The sequence below is a fragment of the Pieris napi genome, chromosome 1 (genome assembly GCF_905475465.1).
Source record: "Pieris napi chromosome 1, ilPieNapi1.2, whole genome shotgun sequence".
In the NCBI taxonomy this organism is placed as follows: domain Eukaryota; kingdom Metazoa; phylum Arthropoda; class Insecta; order Lepidoptera; family Pieridae; genus Pieris; species Pieris napi.
In genome coordinates this window covers 8,640,586-8,656,990 of record NC_062234.1, presented here as the reverse complement: position 1 = coordinate 8,656,990, position 16,405 = coordinate 8,640,586, and the positions used below count along the sequence as shown (strand labels likewise).

Sequence of the window (16,405 nt, the reverse complement as noted above, 5' to 3'; positions counted from 1 at the left end):
AACGCGGCTGACATAACATGATAACACTTCGCAACACAAGTGGCCTTGGCCCGAATGGTGTGTACCGGCGGGAAATAACGCGCCAACGAACGGCGACCACAAGCAATATTGCAGCGAACGAAACACTGCCTACCACCTTCATTCGAGTGGACACGTTCAGTTAATTTACACCAGTATTATACGAAAATCTTGAACCTCTACAAATTTATTATTACGAACCTTGATTTGACCGAACGAAAATCTTGTAATTTCAAAAGATGTTGTTCTGTGATTAGTGTTAAGCCGTATATAACATTGAAACCTTAAAACCAAATGGACATTTTGAAAATAAATGACGGTGAGTTTGTGGGCTATATATAATAATTTTTAAATTAGTGGTTTCAAATCAAGATTCTTCTTTAATTTTTGTAGACAATTACTTAATTATATTATTATTTTTCTAAGAACTCCTTAGAAAAATATGAAATACTAAGTAGTAGGTGATTATTTAATAAATAAATGACTTAATGCCCAGATAATCGAAGAATGTATAATTGATTATTCATTATAAGTACCTGCATGTAGGTTTATTCCGCAACAGTTGGGTGAATGGTAAGTAACAACCTTCAGTTTATTTTAACGACCTCAAAAATACGCAAAGCAATTTACTAACATATATTACGAAAAAGATAAAATAATTACATTATTCGAATATGTTATGTCTATGTTACAACAATGGTTGTTCGTTATCAATTGAGAACATTTGGTCCCCATATCACAACGGCTATATCGATCTACTATTATTGTTGTCTTGTGTACCATATCTTTGACCATTGCTTTTCTTGTTGAAAAGACTTCAACGCATACAAAATGCTACGCAACTGCGTAGAGTTGTTTCGCGTGCTCTAAATTTAATGAAAAACTTTTCGCCTTTATATACTATTTAGATAACGGCTTCAAGTATAGGAAAAAGTAAAATTTTTAATCGTATTATTAAAAATATTCTGACATTATTTCCGTCTTATTCATAAACATGCTTATAGACTTAAATAACTTTTAAGTATTTTGTGAGTAATTTTGTAAATATACAAACCTGAACAAATCTTTATTTAGCTAAGTGTAGCCTTGTAGTACATATATATGACTATTTTCGTTATTAGTATGTAAATACTTCGCCTACCTGCACGAGAGTTATATGTTTTATCAATTAATCTATGCTTATAATACAAAAAAATAAATTACTTATTTGTATCAATGTTAACATTTTTTTCTTATGTTGCGGGAAGTGATCCAGTAAACTCAAGATGGTGTTACGAAGTATCGATTACATCTTAGCCAGTATCCTGATTGTGGCAGTTATCGCAACTCTAGCTAATGCACAACCGGTTAGTACATGATATAATCACTGAACTTACCTAATACCTATGTCCCCAGCTATCCTGTTGAATTTATTAAATTTCCTTCTATCTTATAAAAACATGAAATTATATTTATTATTTACAACATTTTAATACAAAATATTCATATAGTAGTTTAGGTTTTGCAGTAAATTAACATATTTCTCGGTTTCTCTAGGCTAGATAAAGAACACATATATATATTGATTAAATACATATTATATGGCAGGTGCGTTTTTTCAGATATTAAATTTTCTTATTCTTAACACTAAGGCAGTACCTGCTACAAATAATACTTTCGTGATAAAATTGTAAATTTTACATAGTTTTCTCGTATATTTCTTTCAGCCTACGGCAGACGAGTCCATTGGACTAGACCGAATTCAGCGGCAATCTTCTGTAAGAGCAGGAAAAAGTGTGGCAATAAAACCAAAATGGGGATTTTTTGGAACAATATTTAATGTTATTTTGGAAGTAAGTAAAAAATCATTTACATTTACGGCACTTATACATAAAATATCTTACGATTCAACCAACTGAAGCTTAAGCCGAAGCCACAAATCTTAGAACAATTAGGATAAGATGTCTTATCCTTATACTATAAAGACGGTTGCAGACCGAAAACTAAGCTATGCCAAGGCTAAACTAAGCTATGCCAAGCAAGCTAGGCTAAGCTAAGCTAGAAATAAATAGCGTGCACACCAACAGCTAAGCCAAAGCTCAGTCAGTGTGGCGAAGGATGTGCAAATGGTGTGCGGGGTAGCGGGAGGGGCTTAGCTTAGCTCGTGTAGCTGCGCATCGGCATACACAACTAACTTAGCTTCGCATTTTAGTTAGCTCACATAGCTTAGTTCGCATAGTTTGCGGTCTGCACACAAGTATGGAAAACTGCGTCAGCTATGCGAGCTAAGCTAAACTAACTTAGCTTAGCTCTTGGTCTGCAACCCGTATAAGAACATGTGAGGTAAGTAGCACATTTGTGTTTTCTAAGCAAACACAGTGATGTACTATCTTAAGAACTGAACTCAGCGACCAAATCACATCGTGACCGTAGTCATAGCCCAACAAATCACTAATATAATAAAATAAAGGTTTTTTTTTGTTTTAGAGAGTGTTTTTTTGATCATTTAGTGTCGATTACATTAAATATAGAGGTAGTATTTTGTAATCGAATTTACGTAAAACAATTTATAACTACTAATTATAATTTTTTTTTCAGCAAATTAATGACACAAAAAGTGCTTACAACCAGATTTCCGAACTAGTGAATAATCAATTTGTAGATGATAAGGTAAAGTAATAATTATTTATAACATTTATATAAAGTTAAATATTCCTCATTATTAGTATTCGTAATGCAAGGCCTTATATCTTAGGCAAATTCTTTATTTCCTAATATTTAGGTAATTGCGGATTATTGTGATCTATTAGCAAGGTTAACCAGGCATTTATGCTTCTTCAGGTAAAGCTGTTTATATTTCTTTGTCTTATTAATAACTACATAACCATATTTGTACTTTTTTCACTTTATTCTAGAGGTCAGCAGACGAGGGCGTTTCCGCCCTGAACTTTGAATATTCTATATACTATATCATTAAAACAAAAAAACTACTTTCACTGATTTATTATCAATAAAAGTAATTTTGGACACCTGCGGAAATCCAAGCATTATAACATTAGTTGGTCCGGTACTAAGTTAATACATACCTATAAATAGGCTTGAAATTACCCATAGATTATTCTTTAAGTTAAACAATATTTTTATATGTTATAACATAATTGTAATGTCATAATGTAGAATCGCTGTCAATTTAAAATCGATTATTAATAAATGCTTCTGACACTGCGAACAATATGGATCAAAGTCTGACTTTAGAATTCCGACTCTCGCGTCTACTTTATCGCCACAATAAAATATTTATTTTTACAAAATATTTCTGTTTTCATGTATTTATTTCAATTCATTTTATTATTTTATACTACTTTATGAAATAGTTCTAATAAATAGTATTAATATAATATAATCAATAGGCAAATTGAGTAGTAGATGTAAGAATTTTTATTTTTTAGGCTGTAACACCACCTCCAGATACATCTAATAATGGAACTACCCCATCCCCAAAAATAACCAGGAAGGAATTTTTAAATATTCTTGATCGAAACTTAAAAGGTTTGGCGCGTCTGAGGAATTTAGAATGGCGCGAAGCTAAAAAGGTAACTATTATATTTTATTTATTCCAAATGTATCGTTTTAAAAGTTTCCGCCGATAACAAGATAAAAGATACATATGAAAGGGTCAGTTCCGTTTGAGGGTGAAACTTTTACTTACCTAAAAAAAAATTAACTTTTATCACATGAGTTGCATTTGGACCGGTGAAAATTAATACATAGTAAAGAAATTAAGAGCTGTGTAAGATTTACAGTCGTACTCAAAGTGTTCAAAAAATATATATACATATATACCTATCTCGAATGCACGCAACAGCTTGCTTACATTAAAACCTTTGACTAAATCTATATTATATCTTTTAAAATATTTTTAGGATTCATGGAATAATATACAAGGTTATTGGAACGAACTATTTGGAGATAAGAAAAAAAGAATTAGAAGAACGACCAGTCACTAGATATTGCCTAATATGAAATTCATATTTATATAAACAATGTAAATAAAGTTAGTATTTAGTTGTTCCTGTATTTTCTTATAAAACATCCTTAGTACCACATAGCATTTACAAAACAACGCAACATTCAATCAGTTATAGGTATATATGGCTTCGTGTATATTATATAATTACCTACTTGTTGGACTATTTATCCAGATTTGAAACAATATTTTGTGCTATGCACAACATGATTTACATAATGGTGAATATTTTTTCATAAAAATAACTTTCTGCCAAACTTATGCCGTATCGATGTTTTTTTTATAATTAAATTTTGAATTTGAAACAAGTTCGATATTTGTAATGCAAAAGTGGGCTATAAGAGCGATCTGTGGGTTGTCCCCATGGAAGTCAGTCCGAAGGAAGGTTAATAATTAGATATTTTGACTTTGGCAAGTCAATACATTTATGAGATTATTTTTCCGACCCAAATATCGGCCAATAGAATTGCACCATTCGACGTCACGTGGTACAACCTACATGGTATTATACTGATAATTTTTTGTGAAAATTTTCTCTGGTCGTTGCTTCAAGAAAAGTATTAAGTAGTTGTTTTATTCATTATGAAATTCTTATTTGTTAACTGTACATTTCGTCTCATGGTGCAATTCTATTGGCCGACATTTGGGTCGGAAAAATAATCCTCCGAATACCACACGAGCTTTCGTCGTCACGAGTCGTCATGACGACTATATTAATTGTTTGCAGGGAACCTTGAGGGAAATGCCCGATAATTTTGAAGCTCTTGTGGTATTATAAGTGAATATTTTGTATGTGCGGAAAAATATAGATATCTTTAAAAAGAATAGTAGCTTCCATAATAATAGTACTCGTAATAAAGACAAAATTAGCGCACCAACAAGAAGGCTGCATAAAACGAGTAATTCTTTCCAAGGCAATTGTATACGTTTTTTCAACAAAATTCCTAGTGAGATACAAATGTTGTCAATAAATAAATTTAAATGGTACATTAAAGTAAAACTGCTTGCTAATACCTATTATAATATAAATGAATATTTAAACGATCCTAGTGCTAGTACTGAATTGCTCCAGTATAAATAGGTAACGCGACTGAATCTCTCGGCTGCATTTCCCGACTCTGGGGCGATCGTCAACATCCACGACTGTTTTATTGTAAAGTGGGAACAAACCGGGATCTATGTGGTATCAAATTATTTCAGTATAAGTAGTATTATTATTATTTTCTTATGTAGCCAAGTTCACATTTCAAGGATCGTCATGCTCTCTTAAACATTGCTTGTGGCGGCGTCCATGCGTCGGGTTGTCTCTCTCCCTAAAATATAGCGAGGGGGGCGATGCCTGGCCATGCGTCATACTCGTGAACGGGTGCTACTTGTGGTGACTGGTCGGACTTGAATTCGTGTATGCGGTGATGTTAGTTATAGTACGGGAGGTAGCAACGTTTTCGAGAAAGAATTTCAGGTCAGCTGATTTTGTGATATGTCTTCCTTCTTGCACTTCCGGTTAGAGTCTGGGCAATCTGGCTGGCGGTAGCGGTTGCGTTCATTAGTGCGCATCCTATCTGTCCAGGTAATAATCCTGGATTTTAAAAGCATTTTAAGAAGCGTAATTTTTAATTTTTCGTTTTTAAATACGTCTACCTGACATACTTTTTTTATTGCCAGACATTTTTCACGTTGCTAACTATGTGCCAGACGCGATTTTAAGTTTTATTTTTATAAAAATTTCAAAGCATTTTAGAATGTCTGTAATTTTAATATTATGTTATTTAAATATAAGAAAAACTGAAAATGAATTTGCCAGACATTAATTCGGTTGTTAAGTCTTGAATTAAAATGATAAAGTATTGCAGTATGATGAAGCATTGCATTTTAAGAAGCGTAATTTTTGATTTTTCCTTTTTAAATACGTCTACCTGACATACTTTTTTTATTGCCAGACATTTTTCACGTTGCTAACTATGTGCCAGACGCGATTTTAAGTTTTATTTTTATAAAAATTTCAAAGCATTTTAGAATGTCTGTAATTTTAATATTATGTTATTTAAATATAAGAAAAACTGAAAATGAATTTGCCAGACATTAATTCGGTTGTTAAGTCTTGAATTAAAATGATAAAGTATTGCAGTATGATGAAGCATTGCATTTTAAGAAGCGTAATTTTTGATTTTTCCTTTTTAAATACGTCTACCTGACATACTTTTTTTATTGCCAGACATTTTTCACGTTGCTAACTATGTGCCAGACGCGATTTTAAGTTTTATTTTTATAAAAATTTCAAAGCATTTTAGAATGTCTGTAATTTTAATATTATGTTATTTAAATATAAGAAAAACTGAAAATGAATTTGCCAGACATTAATTCGGTTGTTAAGTCTTGAATTAAAATGATAAAGTATTGCAGTATGATGAAGCATTTCATTTTAAGAAGCGTAATTTTTAATTTTTCCTGTTTAAATAAGTCTACCTGACATACTTTTTTTATTGCCAGATATTTTTCCCATTGTTAACTATGTGCCAGACGCGATTTTAATTTTTTTTTTATAAAAATTTGAAAGTATTTTAGAATGTCTGTAATTTTAATATTATATTAATTAAATATAAGAAAAACTGAAAATGAATTTGCCAGACATTAATTCGATTGTTAAGTCTTGAATTAAAATGATAAAGTATTGCAGTATGATGAAGCATTGCATTTTAAGAAGCGTAATTTTTGATTTTTCCTTTTTAAATACGTCTACCTGACATACTTTTCTTATTGCCAGACATTTTTCACGTTGCTAACTATGTGCCAGACGCGATTTTAAGTTTTATTTTTATAAAAATTTCAAAGCATTTTAGAATGTCTGTAATTTTAATATTATGTTATTTAAATATAAGAAAAACTGAAAATGAATTTGCCAGACATTAATTCGGTTGTTAAGTCTTGAATTAAAATGATAAAGTATTGCAGTATGATGAAGCATTGCATTTTAAGAAGCGTAATTTTTGATTTTTCCTTTTTAAATACGTCTACCTGACATACTTTTCTTATTGCCAGACATTTTTCACGTTGCTAACTATGTGCCAGACGCGATTTTAAGTTTTATTTTTATAAAAATTTCAAAGCATTTTAGAATGTCTGTAATTTTAATATTATGTTATTTAAATATAAGAAAAACTGAAAATGAATTTGCCAGACATTAATTCGGTTGTTAAGTCTTGAATTAAAATGATAAAGTATTGCAGTATGATGAAGCATTGCATTTTATGAAGCGTAATTTTTGATTTTTCCTTTTTAAATACGTCTACCTGACATACTTTTTTTATTGCCAGACATTTTTCACGTTGCGAACTATGTGCCAGACGCGATTTTAAGTTTTATTTTTATAAAAATTTCAAAGCTTTCCACTTATGGAGGATTCTGATTCGCATCGAAAATTATCGAGTTGAAAGGATGTTTTGGGGCTTGAGCGGAGGGAACAAAAATGTTTGTTGACATTTGGAGGTTTTCGACTTAAAGGGGTTCTACGACTACGAGAATCGTCGAGCGTCAAACTCTCGTAAACTGCCCAACAAAGTACGCCTTTGTTTCTGTCACGCAGGTTTGATTGTTCTTATTAATAATGCAAATGGCTTTGACTAAGTTCTTGTTCTTGGAACTTAAATAACAAAAACTAAAGAATAAGCGAATAGAAAGAAACCACGCCTAAATAGCAAAGGAGTATATTGATCAGCAAATACTATAGGTCAGCAGATTGGGATAGGGTATTTCTTTGAGTAGTAGTTCAAGTTAGGACACCCTTGGGGACCTATATTCTTTTCGTCGGAAGCTCCAGATTCTGTCGCTGACGGCCGAAGTGGTTCTGTAGGCCATGGAACTCTTTATTCCATTTTCTGCGGGGACCACCGGTGGAAAGTCACAGCCCTGGTTTCAACGTTCTTGCAAGGCGACCTCGCGTCGAAAGTGATGGTTTAAAGCATGGGTGGAAGTGGCGTCATCTCATGATGCTAATGCCAGCGAACATAAAAAATTAACTTTAAAAGTTTAATTTTTTATTATTTTCCGTTTAAATGATTAATTAAGTTTATCGTTATTAATCGCTGGGGCAAAGTCAAAGCACATTGCCATATTTGGCGAGAAATTGGCCTCCACCGCGAAGGAGAAGGCTCCAACTCGATTTTGGATGACCGAGGGAGATCACCACCGACCATTTCGCGGTGTGATTCTTCGATGCCAGAAATCATATTCTGGCAAGGTGTTGTCCGCAAAGCACTATCTTCCTTGGACATTCATAAGTCGAGCGGGCTCAATGGTATCCCCCAATTGTACTGCGTATTTGTGCTCCTGAGTTGGCTCCGGTCCTAAGGCGCCTTTTCTGGTACATGTACGCGCTTGACACTGTCCCGAAGTGGTTGAAGACCGCTTCGATAGATCCGATCCCTAAAAAGATTATCGCTCTGATCCGTCCAACTATTGCCCAGCCTCCTTGTTCTGCAAAATAATGAAGTATATAGAGGGCCACTACTGATTCTAGCGATTCTCAGTACGGTTTTCGCTGTGGTCATTCAGCCGGTGACACATAGAGGGCAGAGGCAATTGAGTTCTTAGCGCTTCCCGCTAGCGGTTAGTTTGGATATAGCGAAAGCCTTCGATCGGAATCGAGATCGCTTTTCTCGAAGCTTCCTGCCTACGGGCTTCCCGCGAAATTATGTGACTGGATCTCCAGCTTTCTGGCCGATCGGAGCTACGTAGACTGGGGACTGGAGTTGACTAAATCTAGTCCAATTTAACCCCAAGAATACACAAGTTGCGCGTTTTCTTTTTAAAATCACTTAAGTAACTAAATTTAGTTTAGAAGGTCTACATCAGAATCGACACAACCTTTAGTATTTATAGAGTAATTAATTTAATTATTAACACAGGAATAAAATGCAGCCGACAGTAAAACAATTTCTTAAAAATATGATGTTTTAATTGGGTATTCATTTTAAAAGAACATTTTATATTAGTTGAATTGTATTTAGGTTTGTTAAGGTACAATATAATCTCATCATTATGAATAGAATGCTATAGACTTGTTATAATATATATTGTTGTTTTAGTTCAGGGGCTGAACCTATGATGGCTTGTTGACTTACATTTGTGCTATTAATTATAGTCTAGAGTGGCCTCTCTATTCCGGCAGCCGGCTATAATTATATTGTCAAATGTCAATCTGCGTAGTAATCTGTGGTTAAGCGTTTGCCTTTGCGTTCTCGTGGCGTTCCGTGTTAGAGTGCAAAAAACACAAATTTAAATAATCTTCATATTTAAGTAAAATTTTGTGAGGATTATCTTCTAATCTAAAAGTGTAAGTAAAATGATATATTTGTAACAAGTTTCGCATGCTATCTCTCGAACAATTTACCTTTAGATTAATTGTCAGAACTCCTGCCTTTCAACTCGTCGCCATTTTTGCCGGTGTGGTATCTTCGTGGTAGTTCTATTATTCTTATTATCAATCGACTATTCTGAGTTGTCTTGTGACAATATCATTTTTAATACTAAAGCTGTACTTAATATTCATAGATGTCATCTCGCGGTCGGGGTTATGGAGGAAGAGGAAGCTATGGCGGTCGCGGTGGAGGTTACAGAGGCCCTTACCGTGGAAGCAATCATCGTGGTGGCTATGAGAGCCGTGGCGGACGTGGTGGTGGAGGATATTCGTCCTATAATAACGAATCCCGCTACAATTCAAATAGCAGTAATCGGTATTCATCAGGTCGCGATAGAATAGATGAATCTTATAAGAAGCCTTACAGATCGGTATGTTAAAAGTTTTTAATCATCTATAGATATGTCTTTAGAGATTGCTATCAATATTCCTGTGACCTTTAATCAGCCTGATTTAGAGGAGCATTAGCGAGTCCAATATGTATGCATACTTTTTTTTATAACTATAAATATGATTGTATTTTAGGATTCTACAAGCTATTCTAATCGAGACTATGTGAGTCGCTCAGGATCTCCTGAACGAAAGAGAATGAGAGTTGAGGTTAGTAGATAAGGAAGTGAAGAAAAACTTTATATGATGGAACTTATTTGACATAATATGTAGTACTGTTCTTGTTGAATGTTAACACAAGTAGTTTGTGAAAATTAGTAACATTATTAGAAACAAAGAATTTTCATAGAAATATACTACAGTTGATCTTTCAGACAATGGATATTAAAAGAAAAGGAGAATGCGGATGAAAATAAGCTTTTTAGAAAAATTCTATTTGTTTATTAACTTGGGAAATTACTTATAAAGATGTATTGATAATATAAGGGAGATCTAGCCAATTCAAATCCATATCAAGTACCTAACTACTATAGGAGAATCCTTAATATAATAATTAGAAATGAAATAATGGTATTAATTGAGAAGTTTTTATGAGAAAACTTGTTGTCATCTGAGCCTCATTAAGTACTTTTGTGCTATATGTTGTTGTTTATTCTTTTCCAACCTATTCTTACAATGGAATTAAAACATATACCATGATGCGGTTAAATGACATATGGCATAACCGTTCACACCTAAACACTATTGATAATTTGAATCCTAAGAATTTGACAAAAAAAAAACATTTCCACTGTTCTGTTTTTACTCAGCTAAAATTATGAGTTTATACCAGCAAAGGTCCAAACTTGAGTTCAATGTGAAAAGGAAAGAGTATTCACCTATATTTATTGTTAATGTACTCCTTGACCAATGACAAAATTGATATTCAAAGAAAAGATCGACGTCAAAACAGAATTATGTACAGGGCTCTTCGAGCGATAGACGTAGCCATGACGGCGGACACTTTGGCGGATCGTACAGCGGTAGACAAGAAAGTTACGGTGGTGAAAGGAGGTCGTTCGGCGGGGAGGATAGAAGACGATCACCGGCTCGCGAGAGCTTTCGCAAGTCGAGCGGTATGGGCCCGCCACGCGAGCCGGTGCGCCCCGCCGGCCGCTCGCGTGCTCCTCGCCGCTCTTTCCGCGGCCGTACTCTTCGATCGCGAGCCTCTTATCGCGGAGCACCAAGATCGCGCGCCTCTTTCTCCACTAGACGCTACACTGAGAGACCGGTTACGTACTCGCGTACTTTCAGATCTACCAAAGATAGAAGGTAACTTGACTATGATATTACGACGCCATGCTGTCCCCGAATCGACTACATACGCCCATATGAACTTTTTAGCTCGAATTTGAAAATGTATTAATGTATGATTTTATTTAATGAAATGAGAATCATCAACATAAAAATTACCACTACTTATGAATTAAAGAGAATGTGTTATAAACATGTTTCTCACTCAACAATCCAAAATTTCATATACATAAAATTATACTTGTTGGACATCCAGGAGACAAAATAAAATATATGAAGATGTTTAGGACTCCTCACTGCACTATGCCAAATAATTATTTACTATGAATTTTAGATGTATGACAATTAATGGTTTTTTTAAAGTATACTGATTTATTCCTTTATAATTGGAGTATTGTTATGATAGCCCGGCAAAATCTAAAGAAGACGCCTCATCAACTGAAGAAGATTGGGATGCTGATGAAAAAGAAGTTATGGAAGAAGTAAAAGAGTCGAAAAGCAAATCACCCAAGGTATGACACATTGCTATAGACATAATAACGGATATGAATATAGATTAAACATAGATGAATAATGAATACGTTAAAGCATGAGGAAGAGCAGTCTGGGGGCGAAGGAGAAGAAGGAGGAGAGGACACGGAAAAGGAAGAAGATGCAGGCTCAGACGCACCAGCTGCCACTACCACTACCGGCGCTGCTTTCGTCAACTTCACATGTGTACACTGCAAGGAGAAGTGCACCAACTTCAGTGTAAGTTTCATACTGTTTTCTTGATGATTGATGTTGGCGGTCTCTTTTTCTTCTGATTTATATAATGTTCTTAAAATCGAACTCCCAACTAATCTCACACATATCTTTCTCATAACTGAAAACTGAAAATAATACATAAATAATGAAAATTTAAATTTATTACTTTGTAATTAAGTACAAGTTCATATATGTGTTTAATTTTTAAACAGGTGTACTCGAAACATCTGTTGTCTCTGAAACATCGCACTGCCATGAGCGGCGTGGCTCGGCGCCACAAAGTTCAGTTACTGCGAATGAGAGTGGCTCAAAGGCGGGCCCAGCGCGAGCTGGAAGCCACTGCTGGAGCCGACCTGGCGTCCAGGACTAACTTCTGTTTGATCTGTCGCCTTAACCACCGCACCACAAGGCACGCCCACAACCTCACAGACACCCACCGGGCTATGAAACGATTCCTGACGCCATTCTGCCGCATCTGTCGAATAACCTTCCGTTCTCCAATGATTTATGAGCACCATATTTGCTCAATTGAACATCTTAAGGTTAATTACTGAACCTTTTACTTATAATTTTAACATCTTTTTTGATTCAATACTGACTAATATGTTTTAAATTATGTTATCTTTATTCAACAGAGAAAGGCGAATCAGAGTGCGCGTTGTGCAAGCCCAAAAGCAGAAGCAAGTGGTGATGAAGGAATGGATGTGGACTTGGACAACTTCATGACCCTCGATTCTGTTGGTGATGTTGATGGTAAGATTTAAAATAATCTTTTTACATAATATGGACTATATAAAATATATTTCATCTTTGATGTACTATGTAACATATAATTATAATTACTATATATAATATAATTCATCGCTATGCAAAAAATGCACGATGAGGAATTTAATCTGGATGATACAATTATATTTCTTGGAATTACCATGGATTCAAAACTTCAGTGGTCCCCTCATGTTAACGGATTGGCGAAGATACTCAGTTCTGCAGCTTATGCGGTTAAAAAGATTCGCTCACTAACTGATGTCGATACAGCTAGACTTGTTTATTCTAGTTACTTTCAAAGCTTAATGACTTATGGCTTATTATTATGGGGTCATTCTGCTGATGTCGAAACTATTTTGTCGAGGGCTATTCGTGCAATCTATAATTTAAAATGTAGGGAATCTCTGAGAGATAAATTCAAGGAAACTAATATACCTTTCCCTCGCAATATATTTATGAAAATATTGTATATGTATATAAAAATATTGATATGTTTATTATAATAAATCATATGCATAATGTTAATACTCGGAACAAACGCAGGCTAAAATTTCCCCGTACTAGACTATCTAGAGTAAGTAATTCTTTTTTGGGAAAAGGGACACTTTTATTTAATAAAATCCCAGAGGCTCTTTTATCTCTGATTTATAATAAATTTAAGAAATTAAAGAAAAGCTGTGAAAAAATCTTACTATAAAGTTTTTATTACGATTATCTAGTTGATAAAAGGGCCTGGCACTAGTGCGATATTTGTTTTAAAATAAGTGTTGTTTGCCAAAATCATTTTGTATGATTATTTGCTTTTTTTAAAAGAGTACCGAGTTTTTTACGCCGGCTTTTTCTCTCGGCCTCGGCTCGATGAGTAGGAAAGTCTACCGATTCAAAATTAATGACGTGAAATAAGTGATACCTGTGACTTACATTCCATAATAAATTGTAATATTGATATTACAGAGGTTGAAGATGAAGATTCAGGCACTGAAAAGAAGGATGAAGAAAAGACCACAAAACCCAAAGTTGAAATGAACATTGGCAGTGAACACATAAAAAAGATAGAGGTATGGTTTTCATTAATTTAAAATAATTGTCATATTTAATACGACATTGTATTGAAGCAATATTTTTGTTATTAAAATATAAATACATTTTCATTTACCTTAATTTTAAATGTGGTGTAGGTTTATACTATAAGTGATTGTCCTACCAGGTTTGGTGGTGTTCTCTTTGTCGCACGTACTTGCCGCGAGCTGAGACTGGCAGCAGTGAGGAAGCGGAAGCTCTCCGGCGTCACTGCCGCCTGCGCATACACCTGCGTCACTACGTGCAACACCGAGACACGCGCACGCTGCGTAAGCAAGCCGAACGCATACATCGTCAGTTACATCGCCATGCGGGTAATAATCTAAATTTATATATTTTAGATTAGGTTGAAAAGAAAACCAGAGCCATCGACTTTTTGGGTCTAAGGCATACAAGGTTGCTTCAACGCACGAGCGAGTGTTAAATGCGCACATAAACAGAAAGCCCATTATTGGTGCCCAGCCGGCGTTTGAATCTACGATCTCAGATATAAGAGACCTCTACTATAATTGTACAAAGTATTGTTTATTCTATTTGCAGAGGTAAAGAAGGAAATTGCTAATGAAGAAACTTCTGAGACAAGTAAACAAGAGAAGGCTGAACCTTCTGGAGAAAAAACGGTGGTAGAGAATGGAAATGACTCTGTCAATGCTTCTGGTAAGTTAATAACATTTTATATATTCAGATCTCTTATCATCTCTTGAAAGTTTAACATTAATGTAAATATTTTTTCGTGTGCTAAAGGAAATGAAGATAAACTATGGGCTGATGTTGATAAAGACATAGGAGAGTTGTTGCGAGAAGTAGACCCAGAAGGCAACGAGGCTAGCGACGATGAGGAGGACCTTGGAAGGTAACATATCATGTTCTATAACAATTTGCATTTTACTAGTCCACTTACTCTAATGCACACAATTTTAAAAATGTTGCCTATTTTCAGATATGACAAATTCCGTAAAAGCGATAAAGCTAAACCCGTCGCAGAAGAGGAAAACAAATCGAAAGAGGATGTTGTTGCCGACGAAAAAGTCACCGTTGATGCTAGTGCTTCTGCTTAGAAGTGTTGTACTTTAAAAAATAATGTAACACTATAATATATATGAATTAGGAACCCTATCGTAGCTCATCACTTAAGGATAAATAATGATGTTGTTTGCCAATATATTTGTTAGGTATGTATGTAGTGTGTGCTATTTTTTATTCTAGATAACAATAATAATAAACATTTCCTTTAAATAAGTTTTTATTCATCTTTTGCTATATTTAAAACACATTTTCAACTCTTCTGTGGAATATACCAGATACATGTTTGTACCTTTTATTTTTCATTCGGATCGTAGGTGTCGTTTGTTTGTATAAGACTAATTTAGTGAAGAAAATATTCATTCGTCGAGAAAATAACCCTAACATGCGCTACCATGTCAGGGCAGCGATCAGAAACAATAATTAGTCCAAATTTTAGAATTTTGGAAATATTTCTTTTATAGAATATATAATTATTTTAATGCTGTATTGTAAATAATATACATACATAAAACTTTCTCATGCCAGCCATAAATACGACAGCTCTTCTCTTAAAAAAACATGCCCGTGATTCAAGTAAAAATAACGATTAGTTTGTATAGAACGTGTTATAATTTTTTTATTCAAAATAAAAATGGTTAAAATTTCATGCAACTATGATATGTTTTTATTAAATTTATATATCAAGTTGTCTGTGGTATTTACCTTTTCTGAAAAAAAATCTTTTGTCTCCTCTCTTGGAAGACACTCCTTAAGCCTCAGCTACCATCGGAATACTAGCAGTCTCGTGATCATTTGGAAGGATGGGCTAAGTAGCCAGCCACTTTGAAGCTTAGTTTGCTCAGCAAGGCGAGACGGTACTTCTCTCTGCATCTTCTACCGCATTTACCATGGCGTGCGTTCAGAGGAGTTGTTCGGACTAACCTAACCTGCAGCTGAGTTTTATCATCGGACGTCGAGGCAGAATACTAAATACCATTCCTATCATCTCGACATCCCTCGTTCCACAACTGAGCGGAGTCCTTTAAGAAAAGAGCGTATCAATTCTAAAAGGCCGGCAACGCACTTGCAAGCCTTCAGGTAATGTCTATGGACGGCAGTTAACATCAGGTGAGCCTCCTGCCCGTTTGCCCACTGCTCTATAAATAAATGAGTCACTAAGGCTGCCAGTCCACCAGAGCGGAGCGAGGCAGCGGAGCCGAGAAACGGAGAAATATTAACCAATAGGATTGCACAAAATCTCCGCTCCTCTTAAGTGGACAGGGACTTGCGAGCTAGTTTAAAATTTCATATAAAACCGGTATGCGGAGCGGGGAAACGTGCGGGGATGCGGAGCGGGGAAGCGAGTGCGGGCGCGGGCGCACTTTGCGCCGGCAGTGTGCCGCCGTATTCCGACCAGTGTATATGGTAAGTATTTCGGCTTCTTCTGACTCCAACTCTTCTTCCTCAAGCAATGTAAGGTAATAATGTATCAACTTTTTCGATGGCATGTCTGCTATCACTGACATTTCGCGTAGAATTAAACCAATCGCCCCACGCCGGGAGCTCGAAATCACTCGTCGCGTACTTGCTGCCTAGCTCCGCATATTGAAAAACACAGCAACTCCGCTCCGCATTACTTCCTCACTCCGCTCCGCAGCCTCGCTCCGCTCCGGTGGACAGTC

The 16,405-nt window shown here is 35.1% G+C and overlaps 2 protein-coding genes across 7 annotated transcripts; both read left to right on the top strand.

Moving 5' to 3' along the window:
- The first annotated feature begins 62 nt into the window (after positions 1 to 62).
- LOC125049675 lies at positions 63 to 4,066 on the top strand. Of its 5 annotated transcripts, none has more exons than XM_047649111.1 (7): positions 65 to 337; positions 565 to 591; positions 1,266 to 1,364; positions 1,725 to 1,850; positions 2,596 to 2,667; positions 3,447 to 3,590; positions 3,921 to 4,066. In XM_047649111.1, exons 3-7 carry the CDS (start codon positions 1,284 to 1,286, stop codon positions 4,002 to 4,004), a joined length of 507 nt encoding a protein of 168 aa, XP_047505067.1. In that variant the 5' UTR covers positions 65 to 337; positions 565 to 591; positions 1,266 to 1,283; the 3' UTR covers positions 4,005 to 4,066. The 5 variants fall into 5 exon arrangements, with proteins under 5 accessions (XP_047505074.1, XP_047505067.1, XP_047505049.1 ...); XM_047649093.1 differs by having other exon boundaries at positions 67 to 337; positions 515 to 591; XM_047649102.1 differs by having other exon boundaries at positions 67 to 337; positions 445 to 591.
- A 5,140-nt stretch (positions 4,067 to 9,206) lies between these two features.
- LOC125051949 (zinc finger protein on ecdysone puffs) lies at positions 9,207 to 15,388 on the top strand. Of its 2 annotated transcripts, none has more exons than XM_047652678.1 (13): positions 9,207 to 9,356; positions 9,575 to 9,811; positions 9,966 to 10,040; positions 10,795 to 11,141; positions 11,530 to 11,635; positions 11,712 to 11,873; positions 12,083 to 12,412; positions 12,506 to 12,623; positions 13,593 to 13,696; positions 13,846 to 14,032; positions 14,259 to 14,375; positions 14,463 to 14,571; positions 14,659 to 15,388. In XM_047652678.1, the coding sequence occupies exons 2-13, from the start codon at positions 9,575 to 9,577 to the stop codon at positions 14,774 to 14,776; spliced, it is 2,010 nt and encodes a 669-aa protein (XP_047508634.1). In that variant the 5' UTR covers positions 9,207 to 9,356; the 3' UTR covers positions 14,777 to 15,388. The 2 variants fall into 2 exon arrangements, with proteins under 2 accessions (XP_047508634.1, XP_047508574.1); XM_047652618.1 differs by having other exon boundaries at positions 9,208 to 9,356; positions 10,783 to 11,141.
- The last annotated feature ends 1,017 nt before the right edge of the window (positions 15,389 to 16,405 follow it).

What these genes read in the sequence shown, in the direction of transcription:
- LOC125049675 (XM_047649118.1), top strand. Translation starts at nt 1,284, where the DNA reads ATGGTGTTACGAAGTATCGATTACATCTTAGCCAGTATCCTGATTGTG. An exon ending in CTCTAGCTAATGCACAACCG is followed by an intron (nt 1,365 to 1,724) that starts GTTAGTACATGA and finishes TATTTCTTTCAG; the next exon opens with CCTACGGCAGACGAGTCCAT. An exon ending in TATTTAATGTTATTTTGGAA is followed by an intron (nt 1,851 to 2,595) that starts GTAAGTAAAAAA and finishes TTTTTTTTTCAG; the next exon opens with CAAATTAATGACACAAAAAG.
- LOC125051949 (XM_047652618.1), top strand. Translation starts at nt 9,575, where the DNA reads ATGTCATCTCGCGGTCGGGGTTATGGAGGAAGAGGAAGCTATGGCGGT. An exon ending in CGAAAAGCAAATCACCCAAG is followed by an intron (nt 11,636 to 11,711) that starts GTATGACACATT and finishes AATACGTTAAAG; the next exon opens with CATGAGGAAGAGCAGTCTGG. An exon ending in TTCTGTTGGTGATGTTGATG is followed by an intron (nt 12,624 to 13,592) that starts GTAAGATTTAAA and finishes TTGATATTACAG; the next exon opens with AGGTTGAAGATGAAGATTCA.